At 47.2% G+C, this 23,667-nt stretch overlaps 1 protein-coding gene and 1 long non-coding RNA gene across 2 annotated transcripts in view; one reads left to right on the forward strand and one right to left on the reverse strand.

Moving 5' to 3' along the window:
- Nucleotides 1-1,976: 1,976 nt before the first annotated feature.
- The window catches only part of ARHGAP39 (Rho GTPase activating protein 39), a 149,755-nt gene continuing 128,064 nt past the window's right edge, over nt 1,977-23,667 (forward strand). The window contains exon 1 of the mRNA XM_080379241.1: nt 1,977-3,131. Within this exon, the coding sequence (XP_080235367.1) occupies nt 3,121-3,131 (11 nt within the window). The 5' untranslated portion in view covers nt 1,977-3,120. The remainder of the gene's footprint in view (nt 3,132-23,667) is intronic.
- Nucleotides 3,550-23,667, reverse strand: part of LOC308060475 — a 73,205-nt gene continuing 53,087 nt past the window's right edge. Inside the window, exon 2 of the long non-coding RNA XR_013926751.1 lies at nt 3,550-10,182. This is a non-coding gene — a long non-coding RNA (uncharacterized lncRNA). The remainder of the gene's footprint in view (nt 10,183-23,667) is intronic.

Raw genomic sequence — 23,667 nt, forward strand, 5'->3', positions numbered from 1 at the left:
CTAGCACTGCCCCTTCTCGGCCAGGACACTGCATGGAGCAGACTCAATCTCTGCCATGCACAGTCGCTTTGCAAACATGCAGCAAGGCCAGCAGTGCTGAGCAGACACAGCAAAATGAGCTGCAGGGCTTTGGGCCTGTGCCAGTGCTGGGAAGCTGGCTCTTTGGAGCTGCAACAGTGTTGGTGCACAGTGTGCAGAATGGCTTCGGCTGCAGGCTGGTCCAGTTCAACATCTTCATTAGTGATCTGGATGATAAGGCAGAGCATACCTTCAGGAAGGGGTGAGGTTTGGATGCAGAGTGAGTGTTAGGGGCACCCCTGGCTGTCAACGCCCTAGCAGACATCCCATGCAGGAGGTGATATGGAGAGGACATCCTTGCGCACAGCGATGTGCTAATGGAGTGCTTGGACACAAGGTGACCCTGCTGAAGCAGGGGATGGTGTCCTCCAGTAAAGCTGTCACTTAAGAGCAGAGCCCCATCTTGAACATACCACAGACTCCATGGCCTATCCCATCACATGCACATCCACACTGAGCTCATCCAGAGACATGTTTCAGGGCTGGTTTTAATCCAGTTCCTTCACCCAATCTCTTTTGAGGTTGCAGTGAAGAGCATGTGGACCCAATCCCCTTGGTTTCCAGCAGCCTTTGTGCAGGATCACATCTCTCTTTGGCGTAAGTGAAGATGATGGCAATGGTCTTTCCTGGATCAGAGTGCCCAGGGGAATGAGGCAACTGCTCTTTTATTCTGTATAAATCAGATGGAATTGAAAAAAACTAATAACAACAGCTCAAAACTAAATGCAGGGCAGAGGGGGGGCACGGAACAGACACGGGACGGGACACAGACAAGGGGGGATGGGACACGACACCACCCAAAAAAACACCCAACACTCCAAAAAGCAACATCGATCTGAAGCAGCAGAAGGAAGCCACCAGGAAAAGACAAAAATGTTGGTAACTCACCATTTCCCGGGCTCTGTCCTGTACTCTGCATGTCTGAAAGAAGCTCAGAGGAGAAAACGTGACGTTCTTGGGTCTTTCTGCTCCAAAAAGCCACTGGTTGAATGTCAACAAGCTGTTACAGCTGCAGCGAAGAACATTAGATGAGCACTCAGGAGCCCCAGGCAACCCTGCACTGGAGACGCCAATGCCAGCACCATTCTGGTGAGACAACCAGGAGGACAGTCAGCCAAATTCCTTCAAATTTGCAAGTCAGGAATTTCGCTGAGGCTTGAAAGGTAATAAAAAAGTTTTGCGGGTGGCTTCGTACCATGACCAAACTTGTCCCCTCCTGACAAACTGAAGTCAATGGGCTGCTTCTCCCAATTCTTTTTAGCAATGTCATCCCCGGATATTTGGGCATGGGGGAAAAGCTGCTCCAAGTTCTGGTATCCTCAGCCCAGGTGTCACCCTGGCCAGGTGTCCCTCATTGGATGTGTCATGTGTGTCCCCCAACCATTTTGGGCTTCATTCTTCAGGTGCTCAGGCCATTGGGGTGCTCCTTGTTCTGCACAAAGGGGGGGACGGCGTAGGAGAGGTGCCAGTGGGCATCGTGGGGAGAAAATGTCTGATGGAGCAGGAGGGAGGTGATGGGAGGTGGATTAAAGGAGGTGAAATCAGGCTGGTGAGAGAAGAGTTGAGACTTGAGGAGACAAATTGCAGTGGGGACCCCCAAGTCAGGGAGATGAGGCAGCGCTGGCTTGGCCTCAGGGGGCTGGACACCCCCCCCACTTCTGGTCTGGTATCCCTATCCATCCCAGTGACACCAGGGAGGGACTGGGTACATGTAGGTGGAGGTCAGGGGGTGTGGGGACACAAACAGGCAGGGGGGTAGGGGGGTGCGGGTCCCAGTGGGGTGCTGTGGAGTGTGGGGGGCGCAGGTCCCACGGGGTGTTGTGGGGTGGGGGTGGGGGGGGTACTGGGGAGCACAGGTGCCGGGGGGGGGGGGGCTATGGGGCACAGGGGGGTCACTGTGGGTTGGAGGTCTTAAGCAATCGCAGCGTGCTGTGGGGCACAGCATGTCTGTACGCATGCACACGTGTGGGACAGGTATGTGGTAACGAGCACGTGGTTTGTGCACGCATTGCGCAGCGTGTGTGCATGCAGTGTGCAGTATGCGTGTGTGTGGCTGTGCATATGTACCAAGTGTACATATGGGCATGTGCATGCGACATGTTGCACAGACATATGTGTGTGTACAGGGATAGACACGGGCGCTACGCACCTCTTGTGCATGCAGACAGTGTGAAAGCATGCGCACATACGCACCATGTGTACATGCCTGTGCAGTGGCTACAGGTAACACGTGCGTGCTGCGCGTGCACGTACGTGAGCGCACAGCCCGTATGCATGTAGTGTCTGTGTGCGCGCGTCCGTGAAGGAGCTATGGGTAACGTGCACGTGCAGATGTGCGCATGTGCACACAGTATATATGTGGGGGGCGGGTGAGGGGTCTGTGCAATGGCTACCGGTTGCGCGTGTGCTGCGCGTGCACGTGAGCACACAGAACGTGCGCATGCGGCAGGCGTATCCGTGGGGTGGCTACAGGTAACACACGTGTGCACGAGCGCGCGCGCACACACGCGTATGTATGCGCGTGAGTACGCCGGCCAGGCGCATGCGCCCTGCGTGTCGGCGTGCCGTGGCTGCGTGCGCGTGCACAGGGCACCTCCGCACACACGCGTGCCCACGTGGGGCTGCGCGTGCACGCCGGTACGTGCCCACGGGCACGCACGCGCGGGTGCCCGCCCCCACGTCCATGTGCGCCCGCCGCCGAACTACCGCTCCCGTCAGCCCCCGCGGCTCACCCCCTCACCCACCCGCCAGGGCTCGGGGGCGGGGCCCGGGGCGGGGCTGGGGGGCGGGGCGCTGCTCTGGCCCCGCTCCCCAGGCCGCTCCTCATTGGCGGCGCTGCCGTTGTCGCTGGTGACGGCGGGACGCGGCGGGGCCGCGGCGCGAGCGCTGGCCTCAGTCAGCGGCGGGGCGGCCGCGGGGTAATCGGGGTAGCGGGCAGGGGCAGGCGGGTCGCCGGGGCCATGGGAGGCCGAACCGGGGCCGCCGCCTCTGCTGCTGCTGCTGCTGCTGCCGCCGCTGGTGAGCGGTAGGACCGCCGGGAACATGGCGGAGAGGTGAGAGCCGGTACCGCGGGGTGGGGTTGGGGAGGGGCGGGCGGGGGAGTTGAGCCCGCTGAGGGGCCTGAGGCCTACGGAGGGGCCCGCCTGGGGTCCGCGCCCCCTGGCCTAAGCGGCCCAGACCACCCTCAGCGCCCCCGGAGGCCCTGAGGGGTGTCTGGGGCCCTTTTTCTTACCCCTTGGGGCGGGTCTTCCCTCCCCACACAGATCTCTGTAGGGTTTCGGGGCTGCTCCCGCCTCTTTGAGGTGACCTGAAGCGTGTTCCACCCCCCCACCCCCCACCTCGGGGAGTACCTGTTTGTGCCCCTTTTTGGGGTGGGGGCGTTTTCTCTTCCTTCTCTGCTCCTTCTGGGTGTATGAGGAGGGGTGGGGGGAGAGATGTCAGCACCACCCTGATTTTTATTTTTTGGGGGGGGGGGGGGGGGGAGGAGGGCAGCCCTACCTGCTCTGCGTGATGTAGGCTTGGATTCTAACCCCACCCTGCTTTCTGTGGGCTCTTGGGTGCGGGTGAATTCCAACCCCACTCTGCCCACCCCCAGCTTTTGGTGCGGGGAGGGGGGGGGGAGCTGGATGCGCCCACCTGGTTCCCTGTGGTTGCAGTAAGGAGATGGGGGGGTTGTGTGCTGCATCCCAACCCCACCCTTATTTCTAGGGGAGCATTGGGAAAGGTGGAGGGGGCTGCATCCCACCCTGCTCTCCGTGGGGGGTGGTTATGGTGGGGCCATGTCCCACACTGCTCCCTATGGAGGGGCTGGATCTTTCCCTGCTCCCTGGGAGGGAGGTTATGGAAGGGCTGGATCCGACCCCATCCTGCTCCCTGTGGCTGCTGTGCAGGGGGGGGTTATGGATGGAACCCACCACGTGGGATGCAGCCAGGGGAGGTATTTTTACGGAGGTGAAGGTGTGGCAGGGCAAAGTGGGGGTGCCTGGGGAGAGGACAGGGTGATGTGTGAGTGGGTGTGGACAGAGGGGTACGCTGGGGAAGGGGTGTAGGCAGGGATCAGGCTGGGTGTGCTGGGGGGGGGGGGAATGCAGTAGGGTGTGTGGAGGTTGGGGGGGGACGTACTGGCCTTGGTGGGGGGAGAGGTGGCTGAGTTGTGATGTTTGTGCAGAAATGAGGCTTATTTATTTCACATGTGGTGTATGTTGAGCTGCTGGTCGGTGGGGTGGTTGTTTTTTTTTTTCTCTCTCTCTGCGCTGCTCTGCTGCTTCCCCAGACCTGCATTCTCTAGCTGCAAAAACTGCAGGATGGGATTTTTTTTTTTCTTCTCCTTCCTTGGCGATAGCAGTTTAATCAACCCTTGAGTGACCTCTACAGATAAACCCGCAGCTGCTATGCTCCAGTACCTCACCTGGCATATGCAGCTGGGTGGGCTTAAGGAAAAAAAGAAAAATATATTTTTCATTGATTTTCTTTTAAAATGGGGGGCTTGGTGGAAGCTCTTGGGTACCTGCAAGCAGCAGGTGGCTTGGACAGGGGTGTGCCTCTTGTCTGGGTGTATCTGGACGGGTCATAAGCAAGATGTGATGCTGTGCTTCGTGCCATTGGGCCGACATCAGTGGCTTTGCCATGCTGTCCGTAGATGGTTGGTTGATCTCCTCCATGAAGCGTCTGTCCAGGCACTAGCTGCGGCTGAATGTTAATATGCCACATGATCATTAAAAACAGCGTGATTGCACCTTGCTGCAAATCTGTTGCCATCATTTGCAGCAGCGCTGAGAGCTGATTTCTTTGGTGCTAGAGGGAACCAACACCCTTGCGATTCGATCATCTGGCTGCTGAAAACTGTCTCACTGCTGACTTTGGGGAGGATGGGGAGACTGACAGTAATTGGTATCTGGTGCTTGTGGATGTGAGTTAGTCTCTGGATATGAGATCTTGGCTTACGCTTGTGAGATGCGATCCTACATTAGCTGATAAATGCCTCTTGTAGTTCTCTTACCGAGTATTGTTCCATGCTCTACACCTCTTGTTATTTGGAAGGGAGAAGCTACCTGTTTCTTCCCCATTGTTTAGGGTGGGTGCAAGGAAGGCTCAAGACGTCTGGTGGTGTTACCCTTCCTCCAGTCAAAGGGAAGCACAAACATCTCAAATGGGGTTTTGTAGGTCCTCGCCCATAAGCAACCAGTAACTTCTTTCAGCGCATCTTGGCTGGTATGTATGCTCAGCTGAACAGGAGCTATCTTCCCAGCCTAAAATTTGGATTAATTTAACTCTGCTGGAGTTCCAGTTGCTGATGACAGTGTACCTCGTACCGCCAGTACCTGTGATGGCTTTCGAGTCGAAGTGACTCTTTCATGTTAATCCCAATGACTTGAGTTATGCTAATACCCTTGGGACAGAGAATTTCAGTGCTCTTCTTTTGGGAGGAAAGGCGTATGTTGAGGCCCTCAGCCTCTAGGGAAGTCTTTGCTCTGATGCTAAAGGAGCCACTGATGGGTTATTTCCCACTGAAATCTGTGGTTGCTGTATTCTTCCTGCTGCAGATCAAGACAAACCAAATTCTAGCCTGTCTGCAAGCCAGATGTCTTCATGTAGCTCTCCTCCAAAGGAGCTGGAGATGGGTTCAAAGGAGCTTTTCAAAGGAGGCTGCTAGCAAGACATCAAGATTCGTCAGTGGCCTAAAAAGAGGGGAGGGAGTGAACTTGCTGTCTTCCTGGTGAAATTAATATTGCTGATATAAAGGTGCCTGAGAAGTGCTCACAGCTGAATTTCTGTGATTTATTGTTAATTTCATTTCAGGAGCCTGTAACTATAATTCCTGGGTATCCTCTACATAGCTTAAATTAGGTCATTAACTATCCTAATAAGAGACGCAGAAATGCCATAGTCTCCTGTAACCTGCAGCTCTGAGGGAGCAAGAGAGAGGAGATGCAGCCAGATGGCCAGGAGCCCAGAGCTTTGTAGCTTGCAGCTGAATAAAAGGATGGTGAATAGATGCAGGAGGATAAATGTAGTTAAATTGAGTGCCTGCTGTGTCTTTGCTGGGAGGGTCCCACTGTCACATGCCACAGGGCTTGCTGCTGGGGTGTTGCTTTGGGGTGGTGGGAGCAAGGAGGGGTCGAAGATTGGTAGAATCATCTAGGTTGGAAAAAGACCATTGAGTCCAACTATAAAAGGTTGGAGGGAGAAGGAAGCTGCTCAAATCTAGACTGTGAAAGGTTATCCAAATCACGACTGATGCTGCATTTCACAAAGGATTTTCCAGATAGCAGTGATGGTGAGTGTGTGATTGGTGGGTGCACAGTTTTTATTTTTATATTGGGGGGAGGAGCACAGGGCAGAGCAGACAGGCAGGGCAGGAGGTTTTCTGCTGCTGTTCTGTTGAGACAGGAGCCACTTTCTACCCTGGTTGCAACCACAAAGTGGTTTTTATGGTTGCTCATAGACGGCTGCTGCATCTGTTAAACTTAACAGTGATGCTGGGTGTACTCTGGACCAGCTTTATGAGGATTAATGAAGATACGTGTATGTACACTGACAAACCTAGCAACATGAGAGCAGTGAGATGATACAGGTTGTGTGGATGGGAAGACCAGCTTTTTATTCTGATTTAAAAGTAAATCCCTTCTGCCTTGTTCTTCCTAACCTATACTGGGCGTTTTGGACCTGTGATTGTGGTTTATAACTATATAAGCGTAAGCTAGCATCATCTTGAAGTAGACCTGATGGTTGAGAAAGTCTCTCCAACCCATCAACTAGTTGTAGGGTTTCCAGACATTTTAGATAATATAGTTGAATGCTAGATCCTGTCCAAAATAATACAAACCCGTATTTTACAGAGTGACTGGCTTCTGAAAAATAGGAAGATACCAAATGTGTTTGCACGATGTTTAACATCAGACATGTGTTGTCACACAGCCCTGCGTAAGGGCAGAGATGCCCCGCTGTGCATCCCAGGAGCGCAGTAGATCTGTGTGTCTTTGTTTTGCTTACCTGTTTACAGCGCTGTTCCTCCACTTCTTTGGTATTAAGAAACTGAAAAAATCTGGGACAGTCCCAGCAGCCTTCTGTCTGTACATAACTATCTTTAGAGCTGTGCCTTTCAGCAGTTGAAATCTCCCCTATTGCCTGTGGTGTGATATCTACAACTCGTCTCTCAATTAGGATACATTGTAGAATGTCAATGGCAACACTGTAGAATCATAGAACGGTTTGGGTTGGAAGGGTCCTTAAAGATCATCTAGTTCCAAACCCCCGGCCATGGGCAGGGACACCTGCCACTGGACCAGGTTGCTGAAAGCCCTCCAGTGCCGGGGGGGAGTAAGGGACGTCCAGGCTGTGTGTTGGGCCCTTCCTGACAGACTGAACTTTCCTGTGAAACTTTTCTTGCTTAAGAGAAATGATGGGGTCTTTTTTGCTAAATATTTCAGCTTAGACTGGACAAAGCATCAGAAAATCTTGTCATATTGACCACCGTGACCCTTCTTTAACAGGAAGGTAGAGGCCTATTGCATCATGTAGGTTCTCTCAAAGGACAAGCCTGATGGTCTCAGGTAGAGCTCCAGGGAAGGATGTTGTGTGTGTTTAAAGCTTTGCCAGGAGCTATCCCAGAGAATTAAGTGAATACACAGTTCTGTACCTGAATTTGAAGGTGACCTGCTTTGGTCTTGATCAAGTCCTTAAGCTGCATGCCATCAGCTCCTACCACCACGTGGGGGTTGTCATCTGGGAAAGGTTTGTGGGGTTGAAGTCTTTAGCTGTAGAAACACGTAGCGTGTTGGTGGAGACAACTTCCCCCACAAAGTAATTGCCTTAGATAGTGAACTAGTAGCAGCTTCCTCAGTTGCTGTTCCTATTGTGGTTTCTCCTAGTTCAGGTTAACTGACCTGACCATTATTTCTTCTGGATCAGTCTGCTCAGACTCCTCAATCTGCATTTAGGCTGCTGAAGCTGAAGATCAAGGGCAAGTTTCTAGGTAAACTATAATCTAGATGGCAGACATCATGTCTCATGGGTAGGTATCTTGGTTTTAAGACTGGTTTGGGCAAGGCTCAGGTCCTCAAACTATTCTGGCAATCTGTTCTTGCTAAGACCAAAGACTTGTGGTATGTTGTTCCTCTTCTGAAAGACGAAGCTTTTAGAAGTTCACCTCTAGTAACTTGTGAATATATATGATTTAAAAACAAACAAACAAAACCCCTACCCAACAACTTTTAAACAAAACCCCACAAACCAAAACAAAACCACTAAATACAACTGAGAGGTCTGTAGGGACTGGGCTGATTCCAGGAGTAAAATTTATGTGTAAACTGGTAGGGCTGGAAGTTCCCTGATAGTGCGGCAGAGCTGTGGAGGGGACCAGCTCTCAGGACCAGATTGTAAATAGTCAGGTGTGGGATTTTCAGGCTTGACTGTAACCACCTTCACTGTACAGCAGTGTTTTTACGGCACGCTTATTTGGACATGTTTGCCCTAGACAATAAATACCAGTGAGAACTTCATTTTGCCTGCTGATTAAGATCACTACAGATGTTTAAATGACCTCTTCCCTCTAGTACCTTTAAAAAACAATTTCTTGTTCCTGTCTTCAGCAGCCATGCTCTCCTTCCTGCATTTTTGCTTCAGTGATTATTTCCTTACATGCTCTAGATAACTCATTGAACCTAGACCTTTCCTCTTCCTCCTCTGTCTCGTCTCAAAAATAAACATTTCTGCTGTAATACATTTTTCACTTTGCGACTAATCCAGGCTGGCTATTTTTAATTCCAGTTGCCAAGAAGTGAGCACAGGATAAATGTACTCCAGGTGCTGAGGGGAAGAAGTGGAGCACTGTCTAGATAGCATCTGCCCCGTGCCCTTGGAATTAGTCATTACTCCTTAAATTGCTACCAAGAACCCCCAAAGCTGGTTTTCTGGGTTTACCAGCTCCTGACTAGCAGTGAAAGAACCACATTGTGCTGTTACAATGGGAGGTGCCTCGTTTCTCAAGTTCTTCATCCCTCGCCATTTCTCTGCCCTTAACGGATCTGGTGGTTGTATTTATTTTCTTCTCTTGCTGCTGGGACTTCTCCTACCCTTTAAGTATTCTCACAAACAGCTCTGCAAGAGGCAGTCTTTATGGATGCCATATTTTTCGGGAGCCAAATATGTTGCTTTGATTTTCAGTGCTGTCCTAGCTGATTGGCAGGCAACTGGATCTCCTTACATCCGTGCTCTCAAATGAAGAAAAAAAAATGCTGTTTTCAGATTGTTTAAATATTTTTAAACAATAAATGGGAGGGAGATGGAAACGACCAGAGAGGGCTCATTAACTGTGACGTTTAGTAACCCCGTGGTGTAATTCAGAAAGCAGAAACCACTATTCCTGCAGTGAAAGATGTGGAAATTCCTGATTGTTGATTAACATCTCATAAAACTTGCAGGAAATGAGGCCTGAAATAGACTGTCAGAGGGAGAAGGCTTCGCTTACTGTATTTTACAGGTGGTGTGATCCTAGAAGGTTTTGTTCCTGGATTGAACGTCGATTGGAAGTTATGTTCCTGGTATGGAGCTCAGCTTTTTGACTTCTGGCTAACGTTAAAGTTTGCTCATTAGCACTGAGTTTTTAATGCACAGTTTGACTCTGAAGAAAGCTCTTGCTGGAACGGAGAGAGGGGTGTAAGGAGCAGGGGAGTAGTGATATCTGGGCTTAAGTGTGCAATAGAGGAAGCATGCCTGGAGGCTGGCCAGTGTCATGGCTGCCAGTGACTTGCTTCAGTTGATATCTGACCTAAAGGGGGCTTGCAGGCTGCTCTTACAGTGCTGTGCATAGAGACTGGGGTTAATGAATTAAAAATCTCAGCAAACATTGGATAAAAATGCTGTGTTGCATACCAAACCTTAGAATTTCTGGCCTTGCCTTGGGATGGGCATATTCTGCATCTCTATGTAGAATCATAGAATGGTTTGGGTTGGAAGACACCTTTGCAGATTGCCTAGTCCAACCCCCTGCAATGAGCAGGGACACCTTCCACTAGACCAGGTTGCTTCCAGCCCTGTCCAGCCTGGCCTTGAGCTCCCAGGGATGGGGCACCCACAGCTGCTCTGGGCAGCCTCTGCCAGCGCCTCGCTGCCCTCAACAGTAAAGAATTTCTCCCTAATATCTGACGTAAATGTGCCCTCTTTCAGTTTAAAACCATTTCCCCTTGTCCTGTCACTACAATCCCTGACCAAGAGTCCCTCCTTGTCTTTCCTGTAGACTCTCTTTAAGTACTGGAAGGCTCTATAACGTCTCCCTGACGGATTTTCTCTCCAGGCTGAACAACCCCAATGCTGTTCCCATTCTACAGATTGGAAGACAGGAGACCTTAATGTGTCAAAAGGCATCCAGTAAAATAATACCAGAGTTTGTGATCTCAACTCTCTGGGCCAAGCGTGGTTTTGACCAGGTGGTCCCCTTCCTTTTTACCATCAAAAAGTATATAAAAAAAAAAAAAATCTCTGACTTGGAGCTAGGAGCCTTCCTTGTGGTGTAGCCCCTACAGAGAACACATGTGTCTGGTCCATTTGTGCTCTTGTCAGGTGCACACGGTTCCTGGGCTGCCTCTTCCTGAGGTGATGACATTTCTCTGTCTGCCTCGTTGCATTTTTATTGATCTTCCCTCTCTGCTCTGCGCTCTGCCAGAATGTAAATGACTTCCACGGGCAACGTGTTTGGAAACCCAAGCTTTTTACCATCCAGAAACATTACTTACTCTGCAAATTGAAGCTATAGTATTATGTTTTTTATTGATCTTTCTGTAGCGCTTCTTGCAAGCCTGAGAGCACTTCACACACAGTTGGGAGAGATCGCTGCATTAGATGGAAAAGTGCAATCGCTTATTGACTGCAGTGTGGCAGCTTCCTTTCCAGAAGAGAAGGATGGACAGTAGGGTGCATTTAAATAACAGTGGAATTTAGGTTACTATAGTCAAACATGGTTTGTTCAGGATGTTTAGACAAACCATCCCTCTTTCAAGTCTGAACCCTTTAAAAGACTACGAATGAAACTGCAACAGCTGTCCCTGGTAGTGTGCTGCGATGCAGAGTTGCATGTGGATACAAATGGGAAAAATGCTGCTTCTTGAAGAGCCTGTCTTGCTTCCTTTCAGTATGCTGAGGTTGGGGGGGGGGGCGGGGGGGGATGTTGGTGCCCATCTGTTAAATTGCTCACGTTGAGCAACACATCTCAGGCTGACCAAGCAGAGCACTGAGCACACATGGAAGGCTTTGGAGGATGTACAGATGTATCATCGGATTTATTAGTAATTAAGCTGTCTTCTAAGTACTTTCTGAATCCTGTTGCTGACCTGAAGTTGGCTTTCTGGATGCTGTTGTTTCTGCTTCATAAACTTCTTTGCTGTCATTAATCTAACGTGTGCATCTGTGAATCCATGTCCCCTCAAAGGCAGGGACAGGAGAAACTGTAGAGCTTTCCACGTGTGCCTGGTATACTGAGGTGGCTGAGGCTTTAAAAAAAAATAAATACAACAAATGCAAAAACACAAACACCTCTTACTCTGGCAACATTTAGTGTGGTCAGGAACATTTGGGAAGAATTAGAAAAAGAAGGAAAAAAAAAAAAAAAAAAAAAAACCAAAAAAAACGAAAACAAAACAATCACCAGGCAGAAAAATCGCTCGTGGGAGAATAGGAGTTGAGGGATTTGTGTGCACCCATCTCCGAGCAGATCAGCAAGTTCTTGGTGAGGTGTGTGGGTTTCTTCCCCTACCCAGAAAAGTAGTGGGATTTGGGTGAAATGAGTGCTCATTTCACTGACGAGGTTGTTTGCTGAGGCTGCTGGGCTCTGATTCCCTGCTTTGCATCTGCTTGATTAAGCATGACCTCTGCTACTTGCTGCTTGGGGTTTTGTTGGAGTTGAGATCATGTTTCAGCCCTCACCAGTTAAATCCATTGGCTGTGCAGAGAAGGGAGCAGTTTGGCTCCCCACAGTCCCTGGCAGCCTGTGCTGCTGTGGGTATGGCAAAAAGGGAGCGTGGGGAAGAGAAAGAAGTTGCTCAGGTCACAGTAGGTACCTCGGGCTTCTGGTGGTTGTCTCTCAAGGACGTTGGCAGTGCCCAGAGGAGCCTCCCACATGGCAAGCTTTCTTTTTCAGGCAGTTTTCCTTTCCAGGGTAGGAAGGAGACTGAGGTCTGAGTGATTTGAAACCTTTGCAATGTCCCTGGTGGGTTTCTCACCTTTCTCCTTCATGGCAGTGTATCTCAATGCTTATTTGAAAGGCAACACTTTCTCTACCTCTCCAGTTCCTAAAAACCTTCCTGTCAACTCTTTGATCTCTACCTAAGGCCTGCTCTGAGAAATAAGAGCAGGGCTATGTCAGTATGCCAGTCTACATCCAGGGTTAATATCAAAGCACTGGGATTATTAGAGCTCAGGGCTGGGGTTTTTTCTCTGTCTGGCTTTGGGGAGAGCAGAAGGGTGCTGCTTTGCTTCATTGCACTAGGCAGGACTTGCCATTTAGACGGATCTCCATCCAGTTTTATGCATTGGGACTTGCCATTTAGAATCACAGAATTGGTTTGGTTAGAAGGGGCCTTTGAAGGCCGTCTAGTCCAACCCCCCTGCCATGGGCAGGGACATCTCCCGCTACACCAGGTTGTTCAGAGCCCCCCGTACGGCCTGGCCTTGAATGTTTCCAGGAATGGGGCATCGACCACCTGTGTCTCACCACCCTCAGTGTAACAAATTTCTTATCTCCCCTCATAGTTTAAAACTATTACCCCTTGTCCTGTTGCTGAAGGCCCTATTAAAAAGTCTGTCCCCATCTTTCTTATAAGCCCCTTTTAATTGTTGGAAGGCACCAGTTCGGAAGGATCTCCATCCAGAGTTATGCATCAGGACTGGCTGAGCAGCAGTCACCAAATCTCTGTTTCTAGAGAAGGCTGCAAGCACACATTTCCTCTTCTTGTGCTCAGAGCTGGCTTGATGATGCTCCAGTGCTGGTGCAGAAGGCACACAGCACTGACTGCGAGGTGCTGGGCCTCCGTGGGGATTCCTGACACAGGTCGTGCCGCGTGTGGATGGGAAACGCTGCTTGCTGGGTTGCAGCAGGCTCAGGGAGGTCTCGCGTTGCTAACTTGCAGTCTCTGTGTGGATGATGCGAGCAACAGAGCAGCTTGCATCAGGAGTGTATCCCTGAGTGTGGCTTAATGAAATTGAGCAGTGGGGTGGCAAAAGCATACAGGAAGCTTTTTTTTTTTTTTTTTCTCCTTTTCACTTCAGAGTGAAAGGACTGATTCCTCCCCCTGCCCCACCCAAGGCTGCAGAAAGCATTCAGCTCCCTACTTCCACCTTCTGTGCTGTTTTCAAGAGATGCTGTTGAATCTGTCAGAACTCCCAACAGCACTGCCATAAAGAAAAATTGCAAATTAATACATCAACACAGCTTTCATTTAGAAGCCCTTTCTTTTCCCCTTTAATTCTGCATATCTAATGTCTGAATGTCACCTTGAGGAATCTATATTGTAGTGTGGCTGTTCAGTGTAGTGGATGGTATTTGTGGAAATAGATGGAGCATGTGCTCAGAAAATATCCCCTCCTCTCCGGAAAAAAAAAGCCAGTGTTTTAGAGCTCACCTTAGCACATTTCTGTTTTAGACTTTTCTCTTTTTTATTATTTTCTTTCAGTAGGAAGTTATCTAGGTTTTTGTTCAAGGTAAGTAATGTGCCTAGAACTTCAAACCTTGACAAGTGCCTCTGCAGTAATTATTTTTCTGTCAAACTTGAGTTCAACTAAGCAATGTACCTTTCTTCTTCAGCTGCAAGGGAGAAGGTGCAGTGGACGGGGGGTTTTATTACAAACAGGGGTGGGAATAAGTTCTCTAAGATGAGGAGGCTTGCTTTGAATGTATTGGTCAGGGGGGTTAAAGTCAGCTGGATTAAGAATGTGTAACACCTGCCTTACTCAAAGTATGTTCTACTATGGGATGGGCTTCCAAGCCGAGGCAAGACTCCTGACAAAAGGGGTCTTTCTGTGAATTGTCTTAACAGTGTCAAAAAGTAGGTTTTTGTACTGGATGAAACCAGTCAACCTTATTTCCAGGCATGCCTTTGCTACTTAAACAGAGCATAGAACGAGGCTGAGGAGGGCTGGTATGCAGAAGGCAATAGGAGGAAGATGGAATAATGCAGTGGGAGGGAAAGCAGGGCTTATTTTGTAGTCTCTGCAATCCCCCAGGTTGTTGTCTGAAAAGATGGTGACGCTCCAAACAGGAGACTAATACAAACCCTTGGTAGAAACCAAGCTTGGAGTGCAGGAGGAACAGGTTTGGCAGCAGAACCCTCTGTTGATTGATGCTCCTCTGCGTAAGAAGTATCTGATCCAGACCTGTAAGCCACAGGTTATATTTTTCTTGTCACGGCTGCCTCGTTTCATGTGGCCAGTACTGATGGGCATACCTGTGAACATTCCCATCTATTACAGGAATCTGTTATAAATTGCTCCAAGAATGGATTACAGATGGTTAGAGATAGCACTCCAAAACACGAAGGAAAGTTTGGCTGCAGTTTATGGCCATGGCTATCCGCTTCAGATGCTGTGCTCTCGTAAACAGTCTTGCTTGATCTTACCTGAATATGGATGCACTTTCCATCAGCTCTTGCCCAAGCAGCACTGCAGGCATTATTTGGCTGTTCCTCGAGCATGTTACTTTAGTGAATCAACGTGTCTTGTAAGCAAATGGAGGGGTCTGTAGTTATTTGAATCTGTAGGTGCCTATCCTTCTAGCAATAGGGAAAATACAAAAATCTGTATATGTACTTTTGGATGTTCCTGGCATATGCCTCTCCATCTGCACTTAGAGCATGCAGATAATGTGACTAAAACCACACTTGCAGATAACACTGTATAAATTTTCCCCCTATGAAGTGCAAATATCTCTCATTAAGACTTTTAACTAGGGAAAAAGCAAACTTTTTGGGGTATAATTTTGCAAGAATACGTACATATAAGGCAAGTCTACTCGGGCACTGCAGATAAGTCTCGTAGTATAACAGCGTGCTTCAAAGCACCCTACCAGTGCTTGCCTTCAGAATGGAAGCATGCTTCCTTTGCGTTAGCATGAAGACTGGCAAATAGTATGCATAGCTGCCCGTACACTGAAAGCAGAAACAAAAATACTTTGTTTTGGCACCCTGGGGTTAGATGCTACAAGCTAGTTTCAAAGCTAAACCATCTAGTGGCTCTGTTTCAGATCCCACTGCAAAGACATGGATTCTAATTCCCTTCTTTGTTCCCTTTCACAGAAATGAAAGTTGCAAAAAACTAAATGGGGAAAATTGAGGCTAGAGCACTGTATTTAATATGCTAGTGCCATGAACAGATGTTCTGTAGTTGGTTTCATTCTGGAGAACTTGTGAGCTTGGAAAAGGGACCTACAGAGGCTACTGGGGAAGGCTGCAAATCTGCACACCAAAGTAATTAAAAGTTATCAATGACTCGTATATCTCCCTCTGCCCACATAACTTTGATCCGAGAGCTTGCTTTCTCTTTTTGTGATGTATTCCAGACTGTCCTGTATGGCAGAATTCACTTAACCCTGAGAATTATCTTGCGATTTTCAGATCCCATCCCAAGGTATCCCTGTGGCTTTAGTGTCTGTGTGGCAGAGAAGCAGTTGTCATGTAACTACTTTCATCTTGCCTCCATTCAACTCAATTTCACATGGCTACCAGGATCTTGCCTAGCAGCAGGATCTTTTTGTAAGAAAATGCTGTCTTGGCTCTAGAATACTTTTTTTTCCTTGATTCTTCAGTATATTGAGAACTTGAAGTCAGCGCTCAAAGTCCTGACCTACAGTTCTGAAAACATGCATGGGATTTATCCCAAATTGATGAGAGACTTGTGTGGTGTGTTCGTCTCAAGGATGTGGCACTGAAAGTAACAACATTTGGGGTAAGTTCTTGTCCAGTCTCCACTGCACTAATAGTTTTACAGGTAGAGATCAAATGATTTTGAGACAGATTTGAAAGGCTGGAAGTTTTCTGGTAATTTGTTCATTGAAATTACTAAAAGAGGCATTGATACCATGGTAGGACACCCAAAATTGAAATTAATCTCCCACATGGTAGTGTGCTCCTCCAGAGCATTTGTAAGATTATAGCATGCAGCTTGCTCCAATTGCAGTATATCATGGCTAAATCCTGAAAACCAAAACTGCCTCAGGGGGGATTTGTTGGAGTTGCACCACAGGGGCCTTAAACCCCTGAAATTTCGCACCCTCCCTGAAGGCCAGCCACCTGCCTTACATGGAGAGCGATCCCTGTCCCCTGACATGGGGAATAAAATGGATTTTTTGGGGTAATATCAAACACACTGCTTTTCAACTGTGGATTCCCAAACCTCTCCATGGGACTGTAGGTGTGAGGGATAATGAACATCATACAGTGTCAGTGCTGAGCCACATTGGAGATTGTCTTCAGCTGGGAATCTGGACTGGCATGGAACTAGTTTATCTGTTTGGGGACGATGTCTGAGATGTAATGTCCTTGGCTTGGGCTCAGGCATGATTTCAGGAGGGAAAGGAGCTGAAATAGGATTGTTTATACCAAGTTGGAGCAACATGTTACAAGCCCAATGTCTTGTCTCCTGACAGTGGACCCTGTCTTCATCATCTGTGGTCGTGGGAGATTGGTACGCAGTGATCACAGCTCTGGCTCCATGACTTTATGTAGCTGCAAAGGGTTTTGTGAGTGATGGTGGAGCTTTTAATGGAACTGGACTTCAACATGATGGCATAAAGAAAAAGTTAGCATTTTTGGTGATCCTGGTGTCCTCTTAACAAAGTTCTAATATGTATGTTGACTGTGTTGGGAACATATGAACTTAAATATCTTCAAGGTGAATATCTCCTAATGGTTTAAATATCTGGATCTTAAATATTGCTAAGTATCCTTTATTTTCCCATTCCCTAAGTGATATTTTAATCCTACAGTTTGCTGAAATATAATTGCCGTGCCCTTCTGTGAGTAGACTCTTGGAAAACTGTTATCCTGGAGCTATATGAAGGCTGGTTATCTCCTGTTTTTTTAAAGACAGCCTTTGTGGGAGGCAAAGGCGCAGCTCTCCAGGAGGTACAAGGAGACCTTCCCTTCCTTGTTAGCTCTCTAGCATGGACACAGACTAGCAGCTGTAATGAGGTTATGGGCAAGGTAACTTGGTCCATAGCATTCAAAAGTATATCCAGAGAGTGTTTCCTACTGGTAAATATCCCACCTATGCTACAAAATCAGCCCTCTTCCCAGGAAGGTGAAGAATTGGCTGCTGGAAGACAAGATCCAATTAGTTGCAGCAATCAATGGCAATCAATTAAAAACTACACTCCCTGGACTATGAAACTCTGAGAACATCTGTCCATGGTACCTTTAAGGCAAGATGTGGTTGGTTGAGCTAGTTTTGTGATGTAACCTTTTAACTTAATTTGGTTTAGCTTAGGAGGAACTTCAGGTTACATGAAATCTTAAACCTGTTTTGACTCGAGTGACTTACCCACTTCAGGGTTGTGTAATCATATTTTCTTTCTAATACATCTCTAAGAAGTGGTTAGACTGGGACTAGAAAGGCACTAATGTCTAAAAGATCTATAGAAACCTACAAAAGTCTGTCAAAGAGCAGGGGTCAGCAAGCAGGAGAAAAAAGGAATGAGCAGTAAATGACTTAAGCCCTGTATAATTAATAAGTGGTAGGGACAAGGTGGTGTGTCAGGAAGACAGGATTGATTGCCAAAGTAGAAACATGGGGGTGGGAAAACAGCGTGACTACAGTGTTAATACGAAGGGACATAAACTAGCAAGAAGAAAAGTGAATGTGAAGGAGGGAGAGGATACTCCAGGCTACACATTGAGGTTGCATGTGGTGAGAGGAACATGGAGGCTTTTTGATAGTGATAAGGAATGAAGTGGAGTGTAGGCTCGGGAAACACAGTGAAGTTCAAAGTGGCTGCAATGAGGACATGGACAGCACTTCAGTTCCTAAGCAGCTGCTGGGTTCCTAAGTGATACTTGTTATTAATGTATTGCCTTTACCCGTTTAATACAACTCTGAGTACAATGCAACCTTGGGTACAGTGGTGAAAGCACAGCACATAAAAATATTCCAGCAAAACTTAATTCAGGGAGAATATAGGGACATTTAATGGGTTTGTTGGGGGTTTTTTAGCCATTCCTTTCCTGGAAAGTCATGCAGTTAGGAATGCTTTCAAGGTATTCAGTTAGGCAGTGCAGAAATACATGAGCTTAAGAATTGCTGTCCTGAGATATGCCTGAAGTGGTAAGATCTAGCATGGACCAAAAGCCTTTGTAAGCAAGTCTTGTATGGGTCTTTTGGAGTAGTGGCAAATACTTGCTGTAGTAACATAAATGTGTAATATCCCTTTTCACATCAGTGAGAGATAACGGCAGAAACTGCTGGAGCAAGAATAGCGTATACCTCAGTACAAGTACTGTCAAAACTAGAAGGGTGAACGGGGTGGTGTAGGGGGAAAAACTGGTGAAAAATTATTTTTGTCTGCCCCAGAGGTCTGCGGACGGGCTCCAGCTGAAGTCTGGCACGAGTAACTGAATGATCGGTGTTAACTGTAACTTGGAATAATTTGCATTGTACGAAGTGCCATTTAAACTATTTAGTAAATGCTTTTTGCACCTGCTCATGCAGTCAGTCTTATGAAAGATAACATTATTTAGCTTGGAAATAATGCAAAGGATGATTATTTTACAAGCAAAAACTAAGGCAGTGGAAGACTTCAGGTGAGCATTAGAAGGTTTCCAGATGTCACATGAAGAGCACCTGTCTGAACAGGGAGTAGTACAGGTTAACTGTACTGATACTGCTGCTAGCTTTCTTTTGTGCAATTTGCAACTCAAGGGAGTTGCAATTTTCTGCTTAAGGAAGCAGAAATAACATGGCCATCTCTACTCCATTTCTTGGAGTGAAATGTCCAGCGTAACTCCTGCATGTTCATCTCTGTTTTGCTGTGTGGTGGGTATTTTGCTGGAAGTAGCTGTGCCCTTGGCACTTCCCTCACTTTCATCTGAGCTGCTGTTAATGATATGGTTGGCATTAGTATTTGACGATCTTGTAGCTCTTGCTCTGTCTGCTTCATAGAACCAAAAACTCAAGGGGAGAACTTGAGGTTGGGAAGAAGTATTGTCATTCATCCTGAACAGTTGAGAGAGAAGTGAACTGTGCATTAATGGGCAGGATGCCAGAGAGAGAGGGTGACCATACTTAAGTACAGAGAGATGGTCTGAGGATGCCCCCGAAGAGACAGAAGTTTCTGATCCTTCTCGGTGAATGGAAGTTTGTATTGTAGACAAATGCATTGCCAAGAAATGCTGAAAGTGAGATTTTTAGAAAGTAACAAAGTGATGGTATCCAACCACTGCACAAAAACCCCAGTGCTGGAGTGCTAGTATTCAGTGATAAAAATTGGATGCCAGCTGTGGGTGAGGGGTAGTATTTTCAAGACAGAATTAAGCAATGTGTGTGAAGTGGCTGAGTCACCATCCCTGGAGGTATTTAAAAGATGTGTAGGTGTGGCACGTAGTAGGGACATGGTTTAGTGGTGGACTTGGCAGTGTTAGGTTTATGGCTGGACTCGATCTTAAAGAGTCCAAGTGTTCAATAGAGTAATTTGCATTGGAAGTGGTGCACAGCGCTGTCCCATTTGTCGCTTTCTTTTCAGCGTTGTACTAAAGGGTTTGCAAGGATGAACAAGGAAGGGAAAAATAAAGGGCTGTAATGTGAAGGGAGTTATTTGGGGGTTAAGCGTCTCTGTTGCTTTAGAAAAGCTGTCAGACTGAACCTACAGTGATTGCGCCATTGCAAAGGCAAAATGAATAAAATTTAAATAGGCAAAGAAGTCCTTACAAGTTGGGCTCTGCACTTGCTACCTTTGTTGTAAATCCTGATTGATATCGGTGCGGGAGGAAAATTAAGACAAAGCTTTCCTGATGTTGCTTGTAGCTGAAGCTATATGCTACTTTCTTCCCTTGAAAGTCTCTTCTGCTGATGACTAAATGCTGCCTTTCATAGCAGAGCTGTTGAGATACTCAAAGTATTTTTGGCTAGGAAAGATAATGAAGTCTTAATGCAGCAATCCAATTGATACAGAAGATGAAAAGACACAAAGAACTTGATTTAAAATCCAAGTGTTGCAGGACACAGAAACAGAAATGACAAAGTGTGTGAAAACTCATCTCCTAGCCATCTTCTTCCAAGCATTCGTTTTGTTCTAGGGGCTGGGAGATGAGATGGCAGGGCAGCTTGAAGTGCATCCCTTAAATGAGAAAAGGAGTGGGGAGGGTTTCTGAGGAGCCTCTGTATATTTTAAAAAACAAATAAAAATACAGTGTATCTGTACTTCGAAACCTCTTATCATACTTTTCATAGCCTATAACTTAGGAACGTAGTAGACTTCCAAGGAGGGGGAAGACATGCTTGTGGGTGTTGAACTTCCTGAGGTGACTGCTAACATAAGATGTGGCGTGGAGGAACAGGAGACTTGCATTGTGACATACAGCTTGAATTGCTTTGTTGGTGTAGTCTGACCTGCACTCTCTGACTAGTGCTTTTAATGTTCCTGAGGAGGTGACCCTAAGTCTCCTTTCCAAAGCCATGCTACTTGAAGAGAGAGTTCCTTGACACCATCCTTAAGCTCAGATCAGCTATTAAATTGGAAGGAGTGCCAGTTCAGCTGTACTATTTTCTAGCTTCTAGTCCTTTAGTCCAGTGTATCTCATGTTCCTTGAGACAAATGAAATACAGATGTTAAATGCAAACTCTTCCAACTTGGTCCACCAATTTTGTATGATGTACTTACTGCCCTTATTGTTTTAGGTTCACTTATTATTCACAAATTTTCTTTTATCTGCTAAAAGCAAGAAAAAGCCTTAAACTGGTCCATAGGGTGAAAATGTCTGGAGCAGATTTTTACATCCAACTCAGCTGGAGAAGGAGAAAGAAAAGTAATTGAAAATATTCAATACTTCATGAGCCACAGTCCAAGAAAACTTCTAATGCAGCTGTAATACGATTTGGTTTTTAGAACTCTCTGTATTGATTTGTCACTTTAAAAGCTGTCGTGCTCTGTGTCCATTGCACAAGGAGGGAGGAAAAAGAAAATGCTTTATAAATAAATTTCTGAGGACATACAGAGTGCACTTGGAGTAATGGCTGGACCATAGTAGAGTTGCTTATTTGCTCTCGCATTGTGCTTTGGCTGTTAATGGTGTGTAAATTTTATTTCTATTTAAAGCCACCGTGGGATTTAATTTTTCATTGTTTCAAGTGCAAGGAGAAAAATGGAGGAGTGGGCAGGACCTCTTTGGGGCCCCTGCTTTAGGATACATCTCAGTGGGTATCTGTCTGTCTCCCCACCTCAAACGCTAGCCTTGCCCGATTATCAGGGAACAAGCACATTTTAGACTAAACATATGTCTTATACTTGCCTCTGGTTATGGCACTCAGTACTGGTGCCATTTATTAGCCTCAGTAGCAATAAATTATAAATGTGCTAGGGAAAAAAAAAAGCTTGATGTTTAAGGAATTTTCTTCTTCTTTTCTACTCATCATCTTGCCTCAAATTTTTTTTTATTTTTTTTTGCTGTCATTTAGGCCATGTGACCATGGCTTTTGAGAGCACAAGTCATTGACTTTCAGACTGGCAGGCAAACTTCTCTCCAGCTCTGATGTTGCTCTAAGCAATTGGTGCCTGGAAAAGCTGAATTGAGCAGAGTGAGCATGTTGGCTGAAGCAATCCCTGGTACCAAGTGGTGAAAGCATTGCTTAGAGCTGTGTAGAAAGTACCCTTGACCCATGTTCGGTATGTCTGGCAGTTCCTATTATGCCTTTGCAATTTGTTGCCCAGTCAGCTGAAATAGTCTTATCTCAGGACTGGAGATCTCGTGTTCAGTAGGGATAGGACCGTTGGGGTATCTGTCTTTGGGTAGAGCTCTTCTGTGTGCTTGGAGTGCCACGCCATCCAGCCATCTTAGCTTCAACTTGTGAACAAGGACTTGCCTAGTTCTTAATGAGTTTCCACTCTTTTCAGCACAAGTTTTGGGTTTATGATATCTCACTTGTGATGGTGTTGAGGGGTGGGACTAGTTTTCCTTTGCCTCCAAACACTGGACCATATTGAAAGAGTCCATTGGGTAGAGGGCACAGCCATGATGTTCCATACAGTTGTAGAAGAACAACAGAGCAGTCTGGTGTTGTCTAGAAAGTACAGGGCCTGGGAGGTGCAGCTTCTGAAGGCCAGTGCAGCTGATGCCACTTGGTAGCTCATTACCACCTGGCAATGAAGCTTTCATTGCCTTCCCTTCTGGGATTGCAGGTAAAATGCCATTTTCCCCTTTTTCAGGGGACGTGTGTGGCTAAGCAGTGCTGCAGGGTGTGACAGTTCTGTTTGGGGCAGGCTGCAGAGAGGCAAACCATGCTCTTATAGCTGTATCAGTGAGTAGGTGCAGCCTCTTTGCTGCACCTGCACTCTGCTTGCTTAAGTGTGTCTTTGGGGGTGTTTCTCCCCTAAATCAGGCCTGGGAGTCCATCTCCTTGTAGGTAGACGGAACTAGACATTGGTTGGTGACAGAGCTCACTTTGAAAGGATGCCCCTTGGAGGGTGACCTCTGACAAGCACGTCCCTTGGCCTGCGGTCTGAGCAGTATCCTGCCTGGCGTCTGTCTTGACAGTTGTCAACATGCATGCCATATCAATGAGCTCAAAAGGAAATTGTCATCACCCAACACAGAGCCAGTCCCTTAAACCAACGGAAGGGCTCTGTATTGATTTGCATTGGTCTGTCTTGGGCAGCAGTGCTGCTGTATCCAGAGCAGATCTCCCTTTAGATGTGCTAATGCTTCGGGCTCCTTGCCAACTTTTAGGTCCATGGCATGTAAGTTTACCATCAGGTTCTCCTGTTTCTGCAGATTCTGGGGCTCTTGGTCAGGGAGTGCAGTGATAGGATGAGGGGTAACAGATCTAAACTGAAAGAGGGGAGATTTAGACTAGATAGAAGGAAGAAATTTTTTACTGTGAGGGTGGTGAGGCACCAGCACAGCTTGCCCAGAGCAGCTGTAGATCCCTGGGAGTGTTCAAGGCCAGGCTGAATGGGGCTTGGAGCAAGCTGGACTTGTGCAAGGTGTCCCTGCCTGTGGTTGGGGTGTGGACTAGATGATCATCCAAGGGTCCTTTCCAGCCCAAACCATCCGATGATTCTATGGTTGTCTCCTGCTGCTGCCACTTTTGGAGAAGTTGTGCTCAGGGACTGTTGATGCTGCTGATGCTTCTGCTGTTGGTGGAGGGCGGATAGCTATTTACTGCAAACGGAATGCTCGGTCTAACTTGTTGTCCCATATGTGGTGATCTGCTCTTCTAGGTGTTGAGAAACAAGTTGATAAAAGGAGCTGAGGATCTAATCTGGAGTCCCAGGTGGTACAAGGCTTGAATAAAAATACAGCAGAGCAGTAGGGACTTCTGACTGTCATTTTTTGCTGGATGTTTTCCAAAATAGCCTTTTAGGTCTACAGAGTTATTCACTTTGCTTTTCATTGTTGG

The sequence above is a fragment of the Falco punctatus genome, assembly GCF_963210335.1.
Source record: "Falco punctatus genome assembly, chromosome: 3".
Classification (NCBI taxonomy): domain Eukaryota; kingdom Metazoa; phylum Chordata; class Aves; order Falconiformes; family Falconidae; genus Falco; species Falco punctatus.